We start from the raw sequence: 19,963 nt of genomic DNA, 5'->3' as shown, positions 1-19,963 counted from the left end.
AAGAGCACTCCAGATTTTCAATTTCTCAAATTTCCCCTATCTCATTAAGTCATTCTAATCTTCAAACAGCTTTCTTAGACTTTATGGTGGATCATTTATTCTAACAGTAGTTTTACCCTGCTTGTGCCACAGTCAATTTGCATTATAAAGTTAATTTTGGGTAGGACAGAGTAGAACAAAGCTGAAGCAAAGATTAATGAGTCAAAAGCCACAGGGCAAAAAAAGATGTCATGATAGGATACAAAATACGACATATTTTTGACATTTGTCTATTTTAACATGAGATTCTCGCTGAGTTACCCTAGTTACAAAAATAGAAAACCCAAATATACACAAGAAACAGAAAGTAATAAAACATACATACAAAAAAAACAGAAAACATATAGTATGCAAGTGGAAACAGAATATAAATCAAAAGAATCTACATATTTCAAGGGAAAATGAGGATCACAAGTATTTAAGTGCTGTAATTTTGATTAAAATGCATCATAAGCAACATCATGGGAAAAAAATGACAATTTTGTAGAACAGATTCCAATGCGTAGAAACTGAAATTGTGAAATAGTGAGGTAAAATGAAGACCAAGAATAAACTACAGACCGTATACACACATATATACATATGTATTAGCTGTCACATATATATAATCTCCCATACTACATGTACATGTGAGTGATATATGTCTATATATATTTATACACACATCTCATATGAATAATTGCTATTATAAAATACATCAGAAACTAAATATATACATAAAAATCTAGCCATGTAAGAACATTTTTCATGAATATGATTTCCATGAATAAAAAGATTATTAACTTCTTATATGTGCCAGGAGAAAAGAGTTTTAGTAATACTGAGGCACATTATCAGCATCATTTTTAGAAAGCACTAAGTTGAACAATCATTTGATTATTCGCTGGGATCTCTTTCTCATATATATGGAAAATAATTACCAGAAAGGACATTTAATTAAAAAGGTATAAAAACAGTAGGGGAAAAGTATTTGCAACTTACCCAAACTATGATTAACAGGGGAAAGAGTAGTAGGAGATAGTTCTGCTGGAGATCCTGAAACAAAAGATTCAATTTTAAAACAGCTGTAAAAGTATTTCCATAAGTTCTAACCAAATAAATAATAAAACTGATTGTATCTGGTTGTAATGGTCACAGATAATACACAGATAATTTACGTACCAAGGATTCAAAATATACAACTGCTTAATGGAAGTTTAATTTTGGAAGCTTCAATAGATAAAAGGTACAAAAAAGTCCTGGCTTCAAGCTACCCTCTTCCAAAGGCATCCAATGTTGCCAGTTCTTTGTGTACCTTTCCAGAAATATTCTTCAAACCATATAAGCAAATATATTGTGTTCTGTGCCTCCTGCTTTTTAATGTACAAATGGTAACACAGTTCTGAACTTTGCTTTTATATTACTTATTCTATCAGAGATGTTGATATGTTTCCCTTTTACTTATGTTATCTATTTATCCATCCATCCATCCATTCATCTATTAGCTGCATAACATTACATTATGGAATATTATGATCCCATATTGATGGATATTCAGGTTATCTTCAATCTTTTGCTTTAAGAACCAAGATTCCAATAACTAATCTCGCACACTATGCATATTCTCAATTGTATCTGAAGGGTAGGCTCTAAAAGAGAAACTGCCAAATCAAAGGGTTGTCCATCTGTAATTTGATAAATTTTGCCAAAATTGTCATCTATAGAGGCTGTACCAGTTTACATTCCCAGCAACAACATAAACAGGGGAGGCTCATGTGCTATTGTTGATAAGAACAAGGTCTTAACAAGTATAGTTTTAATTTGTGTCTCTCTTATAAATGACATTGAGCAGTTGAATACTTGTTTATATTTTATTTCCTTCCCGTGAATAGTCTGTGCTTTTCTTTTGCTCAAGTTTCTATTGCGGTGTTGATCACTTTTCTCACTGATTTACAGAAGGCTCTTTATGTTTTAGTGATACTAGTCCTTTCATGGTATGGGATGTAAATATTTGGTCATCTGGCTTATGATTCTTCATCCCAATTTTGACTAAGCAGTATTAAAAAAAACTTTTATGTGCTATAATTTACCAATCATTTTGGGGTATGTCACATTTTGATAAAACAGTGGTGATACCAGAAATTCTTGGCTTACTCTTAACTTTAAGGAACTACTTCTAGTATTTGCCCATTAAGTATGATGCTGGCTGTGAGGATGAGAGAGAGAAAATTCTTTATTTAGGAATTCTGCATCAATAATCGTACGCAATACTGGTCTGCAGATTTATGTTGCAAGCACAAATGTTACGCTGTCTCACAAAGACAAGCTAGAAGATTTAAGTCTTTTCTATGCTCTGTAACAGTTTATTTAAACTACTTAGCATTGGAATAACACATTCTTTAATATTTCAGTAGAATTCCCATGTGAAATTCTTTGCAGTTAAAAATTTTCTAGGGTTTATTCTAAGACACTTCTCTATTTCTTCTATGAAGGTTGACTGTTCAGACAGCTCTATTTCCTGGAGTCAGTTTCAGTAAATTATATTTATTAGAAAAGTATTCATTTCTTCCAGTTTTAGGTAAACTTGCTAAAATCTAATCAAGAAAATAAGGGAGGAGGGGGCACAAACACATAAAATAAGAAAAAGAAGGAAGAACCACAGACACAAGAAAAACAGTGACTGAGATTACTTCACTCAATTTCATGCAACTAAATTTTAAAACATATTTGTTGTAAACGGTTGTTAAATAATCATATTATAATTGTAGGAAAAATTTTGTTTTCTTATCATTATTCTCTACATATTTTGAAAATGTTACCCAAAAAAGCATGACTTACAGCCCCCAAGCTTTAAAAATATAGCAATGGCATAGATGTAGAATAAGGTCAGATGCCCCCTGTGGACCTCTCCCCTCTCCACACTATAACCATGACCTAAAATACCAGGCAACACAGGTGAAACAGCAATTTCCACATAAACAAATGAATCAAAAATAAAGCACAGGTGATAATGATTTTTGAGAAGACAGAACAGCCTTCCATAACAAAGTTCTTATGTTCTTTTTTTATTCTTCAGTTTGAAAAATCTGTTGGCAAGTCACAACAGGTACAGCTATGAAAGGTCAAAATATATTTAGAACAATGAACTAAAACTCACTGCTGTTTCCTGAAGCTGAGATAAAATAAACAAAGCCACTATTAGAAATGGAGGAAACTGCCCAATTTTTCATCTTTTAACTGTTTACTCCCTCTATTAAATACTTATAAGAAGTGACTAGTAGAGTCACAGTTCATTAATTTAGACTAAGAGGAGTCCAGTCAGATGTGATAAAAGTTAGAACTATATATTATGAAAAGGAAAGTCGATTAAAATCATATATAAAATTTTTAGAAGTTAAATTAAGCTAAAAATTTATCAGCTAACAGAAGTTTTTAGAAACTTTCTTCTTAAACAGAGCCACGTTAAATGATGATTAACCTATTAGTTATTCGTATATACATGCTTCTACTGAAGTCTGGAACTTCCGGTTATGAGAAGTAATGATCTCACTATTTAAAGCTAGTTTCTATTACTTGCAGCTAAAACATCTAGAGAAATCCTTGTGCACATAACCTTGCATACAAGTTCGCAGATATTTGTAGGATACATTTTTTCAACAAGGAAATGTTAGATCAAAAGGAATGTGAGGTTAAACTTTTATAAGTACCAAAGTACCCTCCCAAAATGTTTAGACCCACCAACTGTTTATGAGCGTTTCTTCATGCCATGTCACTACCTTCTGACATATAACAATTTGAAAGGTTTAAATGGGGCAACTCTGATATTTAAAAATTTTACTTATTTTTATTTTGTTATAAATAGTGCACTCATGTTCTTTATGTCCCTTTTCTATTAACTACTGTCTTTTTCCTCTTTATTTTTAAGTTTTAAATTTAGAAATCAGTTATTAGGCTTGTCATACATTTATAAACATTTCCCCAAGATTTCTGGTTTGTTTTGGTAGGCCTTTCAAGGTTAAAAAAAAATTGTTATAACATTACTTTTTAGAGTTTTAGGTTCACAGCAAAATTGAGCATAATTTACAAGAGTTCCCATATACCCATGTACACATACATGTATAACCTCGCCTGCCATCAGAGTCGCGTGCCACAACGTACATTTATTGTAACTGAGGAACCTACACAGACATCATTATCACTCGAAGCCCTTAATTTACATTAGGGTTCATCCTTGGTTCTGTACTTTCTACAAATTTTGACAAATGTATAATGACGTGTATTTACTATTGTAGTTTCATACCAAATAGTTACACTTCCCTAAAAATCTTCTGTGCTTACCTGTTCATCCCTCCCTGCCCTCTAGCCCCTAGCAATCACTGATCTTTTTACTGTCTCTATAGTTGTTTGTGCCTTTTCCGGAACATCACATAGCTGGAATCATAAAGTATGTAGCCTTCTCAGATTGGATTCTTTGACTTGTAATATGCATTTAATGTTCCATGTATTTTCATGCCTTTATTTAGCAGTTTTCATTTTAGCACTGAATAACATTCCATTGTCTGGATATGCCACAGTTTATTTATTCATTCACTTACTGAAGGACATCTTGGTTGCTTCCAAATTTTGGCAATTATGAATAAAGCCACTAAAAACATCCATGTGCAAGTTTCTGTGTGTACATAAATTTTCAACTATTTTAGGTGAATACTAAGGAGCATGACTGCTGATCACATGGTAAGGGTATGTTTAGTTTTGTAAGAGTCTGCCAATCTGTCTTCCAAAGTGGCTGTACCATTCATTTTGCATTCCCATCAGCAATGATCTTGTTGCTCCACATCCTTGCCAGAATTCAGATTTTGATCATTCTAACAGGTGTGTAGTGGTAACATTTTAAATTTTATATATTCAAATTTATCAACCTTTTCTTCTATGGTTTTATATGTTGCATAGTTCTTGCTCAGATTATTTAAAAAATTCTTCAATGCCATGTCCTAGAAATTAGAGTCTCATTTTTTAATTTAAGCATTTTCTCTAAATGGAATTCATTTTGGTATGAGATAAGTTACATGCTTAGTATCTATTTTATAACTTTTTGAGAAATATTAAAATTACGTTGAATTTCTTGAGCAAAATTAACGGCAAAGAAATGTATATTTTACTTTTATAAGTTTCAGTGTGTTAACTAACCATAAGTTACTATCATTCAAATAAGAAAATAAAAATAAGACTTATTCTTTCAAAAGGCATATATGGAAGGACAGGAAAGTTAAAGGCCTTAAAATCATTTAGTTTTATCTTCTTTGCATTCATATTACAGAGATAATCCCGAAGAACTAAAATTATCTACGATTTTGTTTTTATACCAAAAAAGGCTTAAATATATGCTTTAAAAGAATCTCATTTACTGAATACACAGACCAATCGCATTCACAAACCCTTCAAAAAACTGATAATCATGATGGATTATTCCTTCAACCATATCCCTACCTAATCACCAAACAAGTCTTACCTCAGCAGTATATTGCAAAAGCAGGCATTTCTCCCCATGTCATCTGAAACGAGCCAGAGGAAGTCTAGTGCAGTAGTTAAGAACAGAATTTCTAGAATCTGAGATCCTAGGTGCAAATTCCTCTGTCACTTTCTACCTATCTTTCTATGATGTTCATTGCAGTACTGTTTTTTATGAATTACATATAATGTTTAAAGTTTCTTGTTTTACCTGTTTATTTTTTATAATGAACATCCACTTGTTGCATAATTCAAGATGTTGCATTATAATTTTAACCTGTAAAATACTGTTTAACTTTTATTTGACATAGAATGGTAAAAATGTGAGATTAAGCAAAAATAAAAGAAATAGGTACTATGTCAATTCCACTTTAAAAATACATACTTCCTTCATGTTTCTTTATTATGTTCTATATATTTCCAAATTTTCTACAAGCATGAATTATGTTGATAATGAGAATACAGTTGCTCTTCTTGTGTTTTTATTAGTACCTTCTATAGGGGTCCCCTTATGGCTAGAATGTAGAAGACTGTTGGAAAAAACCTTGCTCCTACAATAAGAAAATATCAGAAACACTAAAAAAAATTATATTTTTTACCAAAAAGTGACCCCAAAACTGTAGATCCATTGAAGTCTAAGTGAAGTAGTTTAGAGAAGGATGAGCTCTTCCTATTTAAGTAGAGAGTGGTAACCATTTTCATGGCTGGGAGTATCTGCCAAGTTAGGACACAGACACATGTAGGATTGTACTTGCCAAAGGAGAAACCAGCTGAAATTTTAATGGCCACACGCTGGCAACTGGAATCTGAGAAGCCCAACCACAGATACAGTCTTCTTCATTAGCCAATTCTAACCTTCATGTCTTTAGCTGAGTAGTACATGGTAGCACAGGAAGTTTCAGGCAAAGGCTGCAAAGCAGTGAGAGATCCTACAGTCTCACCATACTCATACCTGAAAGACCTGCTGAGGTAGGGGACTGCCCCTCCTTCAAACCTGACGTGATTTGATGTTAAGAATTAAATTATCACCTATTCAACTCAACTCCTAATATATGGAAGAGATTAGATCCCCAACTTAGCAACCAGAGAAAGAAAAGGGTGAGTCTTTCATAAGGAAAATATTATCTATATTACACTCTAGTATTATTTTATATAAAACATCCAGCATCCAACTAAAAAAACATGAGACATGCAAAGAAGTAGGAAAAACTGACCCATAATCAAGACTTTAAAGTTAACACAAGCAAAACTACATATAAACCAGATACTGGGCTTATCAGATAAAGAGTTTAAAATCGAAGTTATGAAAGTGAAAAACAGATTATCTGAAATGAAGTCACTGAACTGGCTTAGAGAAGACCAAAAGTTAGACACACATATACCTTATCACTTGATTTTCAACAAAGAAACCAAGGTAAATCAATGAAGAAAGAAAAGTATCTTCAACTTATGGTGCTAAAACAACTGGACAAATGTCTAAAGGAAAAGAAGAGCAGAAATGGAAAAAAAGGTAGGTAAATACAAAACATTACTTTTCAATTCTTTAAAATAATTTTTTTAAAAACCTCAAAGTCTAAAGCTAAAAATAACATTTGGGGGTTTATACATATTTATAAATAAAATATATGAAAACAGTAGCACAAACGACAGAGGTAGGTGAATGGAATTATAGTGTTGTAAAGTTCCTATATTTCACATGAAGTTGTAAAATATTACAATTGAAGTAACATTCTAAGTAGAAGGTGATGATAGGGGATATACACTGTAATCACGAGAACACTCACTGAGAAAATAATACTAAGTGATCCTGCTACAAATTCAAGAGAGTAAACAGAGTGGATTCAAATATAAATATATTTGATTAATCTAAAGAAGTCAGAACATCAGGAACAGAGGAACAAAAACCAGATAGCACAGACAAAAAAGAAATAGAAAAATGGTAACCCAAACCCAATGATTATTAAGAACTACATTAATTATAAAGGAACTAAATACTCCAATTAAAAGACAATGATTGTTGGGCTTCCCTGGTGGCGCAGTGGTTGAGAATCTGCCTGCCAATGCAGGGGATATGGGTTCGAGCCCTAGTCTGGGAAGATCCTACATGCCGCAGAGCAACTGGGCCCGTGAGCCACAACTACTGAGCATGCACGTCTGGAGCCTGTGCTCCGCAACAAGAGAGGCCGCGACAGTGACAGGCCCGCGCACCGTGATGAAGAGTGGCCCCTGCTTACCACAACTAGAGAAAGCCCTCGCACAGAAACGAAGACCCAACACAGCCAAAAATAAATAAATATATTAAAAAAAAAAGAAAAGAAAAGACAATGATTGTTAGATTAAGTAAGACATAGAAAGGTATCCGCAAGAGACACATTTTAAATTTAAAGATGCAGATAGACCAAAAGTAAAAGGATGGTAAAAGTAAATATACCATGCCACCTGTGAAATAAGAATATATGGTGATGTTTATATGAGACACATTTTATAACAAGGGTCACTTCATCAGAAGGACAATTTAAATGTGCACCACTTAATAAAAGATATTCAAAATACATGAAGCAGGGGCTTCCCTGGTGGCACAGTGGTTGAGAGTCCGCCTGCCAATGCAGGGGACGTGGGTTCATGCCCCGGTCCAGGAAGATCCCACATGCCGCGGAGCGGCTGGGCCCGTGAGCCATGGCCGCTGAGCCTACGCGTCCAAAGCCTGTGCTCCGCAACGGGAGAGGCCACAGCAGTGAGAGGCCCGCGTACCGTTAAAAAAAAAAAAAAAAAAAATACATGAAGCAAAAACTGACAGGACTAAAAGGAAAAACAGACAAATCCAAAGTCACAGTTAAGAGATTTTAACACTCCTCTCTGTGACTGGTATAACAAATAGAAAGAAATCAGACAGAGTCAAGATTTAAACAATACCATCAATGATCCTAAGTGACACTTAGAGTAACACTACAATTGAACAACATTTTTAAAAGTATAAATGGAACTCTCATCAAGATAAATAAGCCATGTTGTGGCATAAAATAATTTTTAGTAAATTTCAAAGGACTGAAATCATACATAGTGTATTTGAATCATAATGGAATTAAGTGAGAAATCAATGAACTATATAGAAAACCCCCATACTTCTAAAAGACCAAACTTCTAAATAATCATGGATCAAAGAAGAAATCACAAGAATTCGAAAAAACTCTAATGATAATAATAATTAAATAACAATGAAGGGGGGGCGCCTTCAAGATAGGGGAGGAGTAAAACATGGGAGATCACCTTCCTCCCCACAAATACATCAAAACTACATATACATGTGGAACAGCTCCCACAGAACACCTACTGAACACTGGCAGAAGACCTCAGACTTCCCAAACGGCAAGAAACTCCCCACGTACCTGGGTAGGGCAAAAGAAAAAAGAAAAAGCAGAGACAAAAGAATAGGGATGGGACCTGCACCTCTGGAAGGGAGGAAAAGTTTCCACACACTAGGAAGCCCCTTCAATGGCGGAGACGGAGGGTAGCGGGGGGGAAGCTTCGGAGCCACGGAGGAGAGCACAACAACAGGGGTGCAGAGGGCAAAGCAGAGAGATTCCCCCACAGAGGATGGGTGCCGACCAGCACTCACCAGCCTGACAGGCTTCCCTGTTCAGCTGCCAGGGCAGGTGAGCGCTGGGAGCTGAGGCTCAGGCTTCGGAGGTCAGATCCCAGGGAGAGGACTGGGGTTGGCTGCGTGATCACAGCCTGAAGGGGGCTAGTGCACCACAGCTAGCCGGGAGGGAGTCTGGGAAAAAGTCTGGACCTGCCTAAGAGGCAAGAGACCATTATTGTTTCAGGGTGCGCGAGGAAAGGGGATTCAGAGAAACACCTAAATGAGCTCCAGAGATGGGCCCAAGCCACAGCTATCAGCACGGACCCCAGAGACGGGGATGAGACACTAACGCTGCTATTGCAGCCACCAAGAAGCCTGTGTGCGAGCACAGGTCACTATCCACACCTCCCCACCCGGGAGCCTGTGCAGCCCACCACACCCAGGATCCCGTGATCCAGGGACAACGTCCCTGGGAGAACACATGGTGCACCTCAGGCTGGTGCAACGTCACGCCGGCCTCTGCCACCGCAGGCTCGCCCCTCATTTTGTACCCCTCGCTCCCCCGAGCCTGAGTGAGAAAGAGCCCCCTAATCAGCGGCTCCTTTAACCCCGTCCTGTCTGGGTGAAGAACAGACGCCCTCAGGCGACCTACACGCAGAGATGGAGCCAAATCCAAAGCTGAGCCCCTGGGAGCTGTGCGAACAAAGAAGAGAAAGGGAAATCTCTCCCAGCAGCCTCAGGAGCAGCGGATTAAATCTCCACAGTCAACTTGATGAACCCTGCATCTGTGGAATACCTGAATAGACAACAAATAATCCCAAAATTGAGGTGATGGACTTTGGGAGCAACTACAGACTTGGGGTTTGCTTCCTGCATCTAACTTGTTTCTGGTTTTATGTTATTCTTAGTTTAGTATTTAGAGTTTATTATCATTGGTAGATTTGTTCATTGATTTGGTCGCTCTCTTCCTTTTTAATTTTTTTTAATGTATATATATTTTTTCCTTTTTCTCATTTTGTGAGTATGTGTAAGCTTCTTTGTGTGGTTTTGTCTATTTAGCTTTGCTTTTGCCATTTGTCCTAGGGTTCTGGCTGTCCTTTTGTTTTCCTTTTTTAATATAGTTTTTAACGCTTGTTATCATTGGAGAATTTGTTTTTTGGTTTGGTTGCTCTCTGCTTTCTTTTTTTTTTACTTCCTAGTTTTTTTATTTTTAATAATTTTTTTCTATTTTAATAACTTTATTTTATTTATTTATTTTCCTACTTTCTAATTTTTTCTTCTCTCCCTTTTCTTCTGAGCCGTGTGGCTGACAGGGTCTTGGTACGATGGTCGGGTGTCAAGCCTGAGCCTGTGAGGTGGGAGAGCCAAGTTCAGGACATTGGTCCACCAGAGACCTCCTGGCCCCACACAATATCAAACAGGGAAAGCTTTCCCAGAGATCTCCACCTCAACGCTAAGACCGAGCTGCACTCAACAACCAGCAAGCTACAGTGCTGGACACCCTATGCCAAACAACTAGCAAGACAGAAACACAAAACCACCAATTAGCAGAGAAGCTGCCTAAAATGGTAAGTTCACAAACACCCCAAAACACACCACTGGACGTGGCCCTGCCCACCAGAAAGACAAGATCCAGCCACATCCACCAGAACATGGGCACCAGTCCCCTCTACCAGGATGAGGTACACAACCCACTGAAACAACCTTACCCACTGGGAGCAGACACCAAAAACAACGGGAACTACGAACCTGCAGCCTGTGAAACGTAGACCCCAAACACAGTAAGTTAAGCAAAATGAGAAGACAGAGAAAGACACAGCAGATGAACGAGCAAGGGGAAAACCCACCAGACCAAACAAATGAAGAGGAAACAGGCAGTCTACCTGAAAAAGACTTCAGAGTAATGATAGTAAAGATGATCCAAAATCCTGGAAACAGAATGGAGAAAATACAAGAAATATTTAACAAGGACCTAGAAGACCTAAAGAACACACAAACAATGATGAACAACACAATAAATGAAATTAAAAATTCTCTAGAAGGAATCAATAGCAGAATAACTGAGGCAGAAGAACGGGTAAGTGACCTGGAAGATAAAACAGTGGAAATAACTACCGCAGAGCAGAATAAAGGAAAAAGAATGACAAGAATTGAGGACAATCTGAGAGACCTCTGGGACAACATTAAACACACCAACATTCGAATTACTGGGGTCCCAGAAGAAGATATTAAAAAAGGGACTGAGAAAATATTTGAAGAGATTATAGTTGAAAACTTCCCTAATATGGGAAAGAAAACAGTCAGTCAAGTTCAGGAAGCACAGAGAGTCCCAAACAGGATAAATCCAAGGAGGAACACGCCAAGACACATATTAATCAAACTATCAAAAATTAAATACGAAGAAAAAATATTAAAAGCAGCAAGGGAAAAGCAACAATTAACATACAAGGGAATCCCCATAAGGTTACCAGTTGAACTTTCAGCAGAAACTCTGCAAGCCAGAAGGGAGTGGCAGGACATATTTAAAGTGATGAAAGAGAAAAACCTACAACCAAGATTACTCTACCCAGCAAGGATCTCATGAAGATTTGATGGAGAAATTAAAACCCTTACAGACAGCAAAAGCTAAAAGAATTCAGCACCATCAAACCAGCTATACAACAAATGCTAAAGGAACTTCTCTAGGCAGGAAACACAAGAGAAGGAAAAGACCTACAATAACAAACCTAAAACAATTAAGAAAATGGTAACAGGAACATACATATCGATAGCTACCTTAAACGTAAATGGATTAAATGCTGCATCCAAAAGATACAGACTGGCTGAACGGATAAAAAAAGAAGACCCATATATATGCTGTCTACAAGAGACCCACTTCAGACCTAGGGACACATACACACTGAAAGTGACAGGATTGAAAAAGATATTCCATGCAAATGGAAATCAAAAGAAAACTGGAGTAGCAAATCTCATATCAGACAAAACAGACTTTGAAATAAAGACTATTACAAGAGACAAGGAAGGACACTACATAATGATCAAGGGATCAATCCAAGAAGAAGATATAACAATTGTAAATATATATGCACCCAACATAGGAGCACCTCAATACATAAGGCAAATGCTAAGAGCCATAAAAGGGGAAACTGAAGGTAACACAATCACAGTAGGGGATTTCAACACCCCACTTTCACCAATGGACTGATCATGCAAAACGAAAATAAATAAGGAAACACGAGCTTTAAATGATACATTAAACAAGAGGACTTAATTGATATTTATAGGACATTCCATCCAAAAACAGCAGATTACACTTTGTTCTCAAGTGTGCATGGAACATTCTCCAGGAGAGATCATATCGAGGGTCACAAATAAATCCTTGGTAAATTTAAGAAAACTGAAATCATATCAAGTACCTTATCCAACCACAACACTATGAGACTAGATATCAATTACAGGAAAAAATGTGTAATAAATACAAACACATGGAGGCTAAACAATACACTACTAAATAACCAAGAGATCACTGAAGAAATCAAAAAGGAAACCAAAAAATACCTAGAGACAAATGACAAGGAAAACACAATGATCCAAAACCTATGGGATGCAGTAAAAGCATTTCTAAGAGGGAAGTTTATAGCTATACAAGCCTACCTCAAGAAACAAGAAAAATCTCAAATAAACAATCTAAACTTACACCTAAAGGCACTAGAGAAAGAAGAACTAACAAAATACAAAGTCAGCAAAAGGAAAGAAATCATACAGATCAGATCAGAAATAAATGAAAAAGAAATGAAGGAAACGATAGCAAAGATCAGTAAAACTAAAAGCTGGTTCTTTGAGAAGATAAACAGAATTGATAAACCATTAGCCAGACTCATCAAGAAAAAAAGGGAGAAGACTCAAATCAATAGAATTAGAAATGAAAAAGGAGAAGTAACAACTGACACTGCAGAAATACAAAGGATCATGAGAGATTACTACAAGCAACTATATGCCAATAAAATGGACAACCTGGAAGAAATGGACAAATTCTTAGAAATGCACAACCTTCTGAGACTGAACCAGGAAGAAATAGAAAATATGAACAGACTAATCACAAGCACTGAAACTGAGACTGCGATTAAAAATTTTCAAACGAACAAAAGCCCAGGACCAGACAGCTTCACAGGCAAATTCTATCAAACATTTAGAGAAGAGCTAACACTTATCCTGAAACTCTTCAAAACACAGCAGAGGGAGGAACACTCCCAAACTCATTCTATGAGGACACCATCATCCTGATACCAAAACCAGACAAACATGTCACAAAAAAAGAAAACTACAGGTCAACATCACTGATGAACACAGATGCAAAAATCCCCAATAAAATACTAGCAAACAGAATCCAACAGCACATTAAAAGGATCACACACCATGATGAAGTGGGGTTTATCCCAAGAATGCAAGGATTCTTCAATATACACAAATCAATCAATGTGATAAGCCAAATTAACAACCTGATGGAGAAAAACCTTATGATCATCTCAATAGACGCAGAAAAAGCTTTTGACAATATTCAACACCCATTTATCATAAAAACCCTCCAGAAAGTAGGCACAGAGGGAACTTACCTCAACATAATAAAGGGCATATATGACAAACCCACAGCCAACATCATTCTCAATGGTGAAAAACTGAAACCATTTCCTCTAAGATTGGAAACAAGACAAGGACGTCCACTCTCGCCACTACTATTCAACATAGTTTTGCAGGTTTTAGCCACAGCAACCAGAGAAGAAAGAGAAATAAAAGGAATCCAAATCGGAAAAGAAGAATCAAAGCTGTCACTGTTTGCCGATGGCATGATACTATACATAGAGAATCCTAAAGATGCCACCAGAAAGATACTAGAGCTAATCAATGAATTTGGTAAAGTAGCAGGATACAAAATTAATGCACAGAAATCTCTTGCATTCCTATACAGTAATGATGAGAAACCTGAAAGAGAAATTAAGGAAACACTCCCATTTATCATTGCAACAAAAAGAATAAAATACCTAGGAATAAACCTACCTAAGGAGACAAAAGACCTGTATGCAGAAAACTGTAAGACACTGATGAAAGAAATGAAAGATGATACAAACAGAGAGATATACCATGTTCTTCGATTGGACGAATCAATATTGTGAAAATGACTATACTACCCAAAGCAATCTAGAGATTCAATGCAATCCCTATCAAACTACCAATAGCATTTTTCACAGAACTACAAAAAAAAAATTTCACAATTTGTATGGAAACACCAAAGACCCAGATTAGCCAAAGCAATCTTGAGAAAGAAAAACAGAGCTGGAAGAATCAGGATCCCTAACTTCAGACTATACTAAAAACGTACAGTAATCAAGACAGTATGGTATTGGCACAAAAATAGAAATATAGATCAATAGAAAAGGATAGAAAGCCCAGAGATAAACCCATGCACACATGGTCACCTTATCTTTGATAAAGGAGGCAAGAATATAAGATAAACCCATGCACATATGGTCACTTTATCTTTGATAAAGGAGGTTAAGAATATACAATGGAGAAAAGCCATCCTCTTCAATAAGTGGTGCTGGGAAAACTGGACAGCTACATGGAGAAGAATGAAATTAGAACACTCTCTAACACCATACACAAAATAAACTCAAAATGGATTAAAGACCTAGTAAAGGGCAGACACTATAAAACTCTTAGACGACAACATAGGCAGAACACTCTATGACGTAAATCAAAGCAAGATCCTTTTTGACCCACCTCCTAGAGAAATGGAAATAAAAACAAAAATAAACAAATGGGACCTAATGAAATTTAAAAGCTTTTGCACAGCAAAGGAAACCATAAACAAGATGAAAAGACAACCCTCAGGATGGGAGAAAATATTTGCAAATGAAGCAACTGACAAAGGATTAATCTCCAAAATACATAGGCAGCACATGCAGCTCAATATCAAAAAAAACAAACAACCCAATCCAAAAATGGGCAGAAGACCTAAACAGAAATTTCTCCAAAGAAGATATACAGATTGCCAACAAACACATGAAAGGATTCTCAACATCACTTATTATTAGAGAAATGCAAATCAAAACTACAATGAGTTATCACCTCACACTGGTCAGAATAGCTATCATCAAAGAAATCTACAAACAGTATATGCTGGAGAGGGTGTGGAGAAAAGGGAACCCTCTTGCACTGTTGGTGGGAACGTAAACTGATACAGCCACTACGGAGAACAGTATGGAGGTTCCTCAAAAAACTCAAAATAGGACTACCATACGACAGAGCAATCCCCTTACTGGGCATATACCCTGAGAAAACCATAACTCAAAAAGAGTCATATACCACAATGTTCACTGCAGCTTTATTTACAATAGCCAAGACATGGAACCGACCAAAGTGTCCATCTTAGTGTCAACCTAAGATGAATGGATAAAGAATATGTGGCACATATATACAATGGAATATTACTCAGCCATAAAAAGAAACGAAATTGAGTTATTTGTACCAAGGTGGATGGATCATACAGAGTGGAGTAAGTCAGAAAGAGAAAAACAAATACCGTATGCTAACACATATATATTAAATCTTAAAAAAAAAACAAAACGGTTCTGAAGAACCTTGGGGCTAGACAGGAATAAAGATGCAGACATACAGAATGGACTTCAGGACATGGGGAGGGGGAAGGGTAGGCTGGGAGGAAATGAGAGAGTGGCATGGACATATATACACTACCAAATAAAACAGAAAGCTATTGGAAAGCAGCCGCATAGCACAGGGAGATTGGCTCATTGCTCTTTGCCCATCAAGAGGGGTGGGATAGGGAGGGTGAGAGGGAGACGCAAGAGAGAGGCCATATGCGGATAGATGTATATGTACAGCTCATTCACTTTGTTATACAGCAGAAACTAACACACCATTATGAAGCAATTATACTCCAATAAAGATGTTGAATAATAATAATGAAAAATAACTTATTAAAACTTTTGGTATGAAGCTAAAGTACAGCTTAGAGGGAAATTTAATTTTAAATGCTTACATTAGAAAAGAATTAATGACCAGTCACTCCCATCAGGAAACTTGCACAATCCTCTTAGATAGCCTCATCCACCAGAGGGCAGACAGCAGAAGCAAGAAGAACTACAATCCTGCAGCCTGTGGAACAAAAACCACATTCACAGAAAGGTAGACAAGATGAAAAGGCAGAGGGCTATATACCAGATGTAGGAACAAGATAAAACCCCAGAAAAACAACTAAATGAAGTGGAGATAAGCCAGCTTCAAGAAAAAGAATTTAGAATAATGATAGTGAAGATGATGCAGGACCTCAGAAAAAGAATGGAGGCAAAGATAGAGAAGGTGCAAGAAATGTTTAATAAAGACCTAGAAGAATTAAAGAACAAACAAACAGAGATGAACAATGCAATAACTGAAATGACAAACACACTACGAGGAATCAACAGCAGAATAACTGAGGCAGAAGAACGGATAAGTGACCTGGAAGACAGAAGGGTGGAATTCCTGCTGCAGAACAGAATAAAGAAAGAAGAATGAAAAGAAATGAAGACAGCCTAACAGACCTCTGGGACAACATTAAACACAACAACATTCGCATTATAGGGGTCCCAGAAGGAGAAGAGAGAGAGAAAGGACCCGAGCAAATATTTGAAGAGATTATAGTCTAAAACTTCCCTAACACGGGAGAGGAAATAGCCACCCAAGTCCAGGAAGCGCAGACAGTCCCATACAGGATAAACCCAAGGAGAAACACACCGAGACACACAGTAATCAAACTGGCAAAAATTAAATACAAAGAAAAATTATTGAAAGCAGCAAGGGAAAAACGACAAATAACATATAAAGGAGCTCCCATAAGGTTAACAGCTGATTGCTCAGAAGAATCTCTACAAGCCAGAAGGGAGTGGCATAACATATTTAAAGTGGTGAAAGGGAAGAACCCACAACCAAGATTACTCTACCCGGCAAGGATCTCATTCAGATTTGACGGAGAAATCAAAAGCTTTACAGACAAGCAAAAGCTAAAAGAATTCAGCACCAACAAACCAGCTCTAAAACAAAAGTTTAGGAACTTCTTCTCTAAGTGGGAAACACAAGAGAAGAAAAGGACCTACAAAAACAAACGCAAAACAATTAAGAAAATGGTCATAGGAACATACATATAATTACCTTAAACGTGCATGGATTAAATGCTCCAATCAAAAGGCACAGGCTCGCTGAATGAATACAAAAACAAGACCCACACATATGCTCTCTCTACAAGAGACACTTGTAGTGTGTCTCTTTACTTCAGACCTAGGGACACATACAGACTGAAAGTGAGGGAATGGAAAAAGTATTCCATGCAAATGGAAATCAAAAGAAAGCTGAAGTAGCAATACTCACATCAGATAAAACAGACCTTAAAATAAAGAATGTTATAGGAGACAAGGAAGGACGCGACATAATGATCAAGGGATCAAACCAAGAAGAAGATATAACAATTATAAATATATATGCACCCAACATAGGAGCACATCAATACATAAGGCAAGTGCTAAAAACTATAAAAGAGGAAATCGACAGTAACACAATAATAGTGGGGGACTTTAACACCTCACTTACACCAATTTACAGATCATCCAGACAATTAATAAGGAAACACAAGCTTTAAATGACACAATAGACCAGATAGATTTAATTGATATTTATAGGACATTCCATCTGAAAACAGCAGATCACACTTTCTTCTCAAGTGCAAATGGAACATTCTCCATGATGGATCACATTTTAGGTCACAAATGAAGCCTCAGTAAATTTAAGAAATTGAAATCATATCAAGCATCTTTTCTGACCACAACACTATGAGATTAGAAATCAATTACAGGGAAAAAAAGTTAAAAAAACCACAAGCACATAGAGGCTAAACAATACATTACTAAATAACCAAGAGATCACTGAAGAAATCAAAGAGGAAATCAAAAAATACCTAGAGACAAATGACAATGAAAACATACGATCCAAAACCTACGGGATGCAGCAAAAGCAGTTCTAAGAGGGAAGTTTACAGGAATACAATCCTACCTAAAGAAACAACAGACATCTCAAATAAACAATCTAACCTAACACCTAAAGGGACTAGAGAAAGAAGAACAACCAAAACCCAAAGTTAGTAGAAGGAAAGAAATCATAAAGATCAGTAGAAATAAATGAAATAGAGACAAAGAAAACAATGGCAAAGATCAATAAAACGAAAAGCTGGTTCTTTGAGAAGATAAACATAAACCATTAGCCAGACTCATCAAGAAAAAGAGGGAGAGGACTCAAATCAATAAAATTCGAAATGAAAAAGAAGAAGTTACAACAGACACCACAGAAATACAAAGCAGCCTAGGAGAATACTACAAGCAACTCTATGCCAATAAAATGGACAACCTGGAAGAAATGGACAAATTCTGAGAAAGGTATAACCTTCCGAGACTGAACAAGGGAAAAACAGAAAATATGAGCAGACCAATCACAAGTAATGAAATTAAAACTGTGATTAAAAATCTTCCAACAAACAAAATTTCAGGACCAGATGGCTTCACAGGTGAATTCTATCAAACATTTAGAGAAGAGCTAACATCAATCCTTCTCAAACTCTTCCAAAAAATTGTAGAGGAAGGAACACTCCCAAACTCGTTCTATGTGTCCACCATCACCCTGATATCAAAACCAAACATACTACAAAAAAAGAAAACTACAGACCAATATCACTGATGAATATAGATGTAGAAATCCACAACCAAAGACTAGCAAACAGAATCCAACAACACATTAAAAGGATCATACAGCATGATCAAGTGGGATTTATCCCAGGAATGCAAGGATTCTTCAATATACACAAATCAATGTGATACACCATATTGACAAATTGAAGGAGAAAAACCATATGATCATCTCAATAGATGCAGGAAAAGCTTTTGACAAAATTCAACACCCATTTATGATAAAAACTCTCCAGAAAGTGGGCATAGAGGGAACCTACCTCAACATAATAAAGGGCATATACGACAAACCCACAGCAAATACCATTCTCAATGGTGAAAAACTGAAAGCATTTCCTCTAAGATCAGGACCACAACACGGATGTGCACTCTCGCCACTACTATTCAACATAGTTTTGGAAGTCCTAGTCACGGCGATCAGAGAAGAAAAAGAAATAAAAGGAATACAAATTGGAAAAGAAGTAATACTGTCACTGTTTGCAGATGACATGATACTACACATAGAGAATCCTAAAGATGCCACCAGAAAGATACTAGAGCTAATCAATGAATTTGGTAAAGTTGCAGGATACAAAATTAATGCACAGAAATTTCTTGCATTCCTATACACTAATGATGAAAAATCTGAAAGAGAAATTAAGGAAACACTCCCATTTACCACTGCAACAAAAAGAATAAAATACCTAGGAATAAACCTACCTAGGGAGACAAAAGACCTGTATGCAGAAAACTGTAAGACACTGATGAAAGAAATTAAAGATGATACAAACAGATGGAGAGACATAGCATGTTCTTGGACTGGAAGAATCAGTATTGTGAAAATGACTATACTACCCAAAGTAATCTGCAGATTCAACGCAATCCCTAACAAATTACCAATGGAATTTTTCTAGAACTAGAACAAAAAATCTTAAAATTTGTATGGAGACACAAAAGACCCCGAATAACCAGAGCAGTCTTGAGGGAAAAAACGGAGCTGGAGGAATCAGACTCCCTGACTTCAGACTATACTACAAAACTACAGTAATCAAGACAATATGGTACTGGCACAAAAACAGAAATATAGATCAAT

General features: G+C 36.5%; 1 protein-coding gene across 5 annotated transcripts in view; it reads right to left on the bottom strand.

Moving 5' to 3' along the window:
• Positions 1-19,963, bottom strand: part of SMAD2 (SMAD family member 2) — a 96,501-nt gene that overhangs the window by 7,618 nt on the left and 68,920 nt on the right. For all 5 annotated transcript variants that reach the window (XM_029222405.1, XM_029222404.1, XM_029222408.1 and 2 more), the window contains one exon: positions 1,021-1,074. In XM_029222405.1, the coding sequence (XP_029078238.1) occupies positions 1,021-1,074 (54 nt within the window). The remainder of the gene's footprint in view (positions 1-1,020; positions 1,075-19,963) is intronic.

Source organism: Monodon monoceros, unplaced genomic scaffold (assembly GCF_005190385.1).
Source record: "Monodon monoceros isolate NGI ecotype Baffin Bay Population unplaced genomic scaffold, NGI_Narwhal_1 Super_Scaffold_1, whole genome shotgun sequence".
Taxonomy (NCBI): Eukaryota; Metazoa; Chordata; class Mammalia; order Artiodactyla; family Monodontidae; genus Monodon; species Monodon monoceros.
Note: the sequence above shows the minus strand (reverse complement) of the source record. Positions and strands in the feature narration are given on the sequence as shown.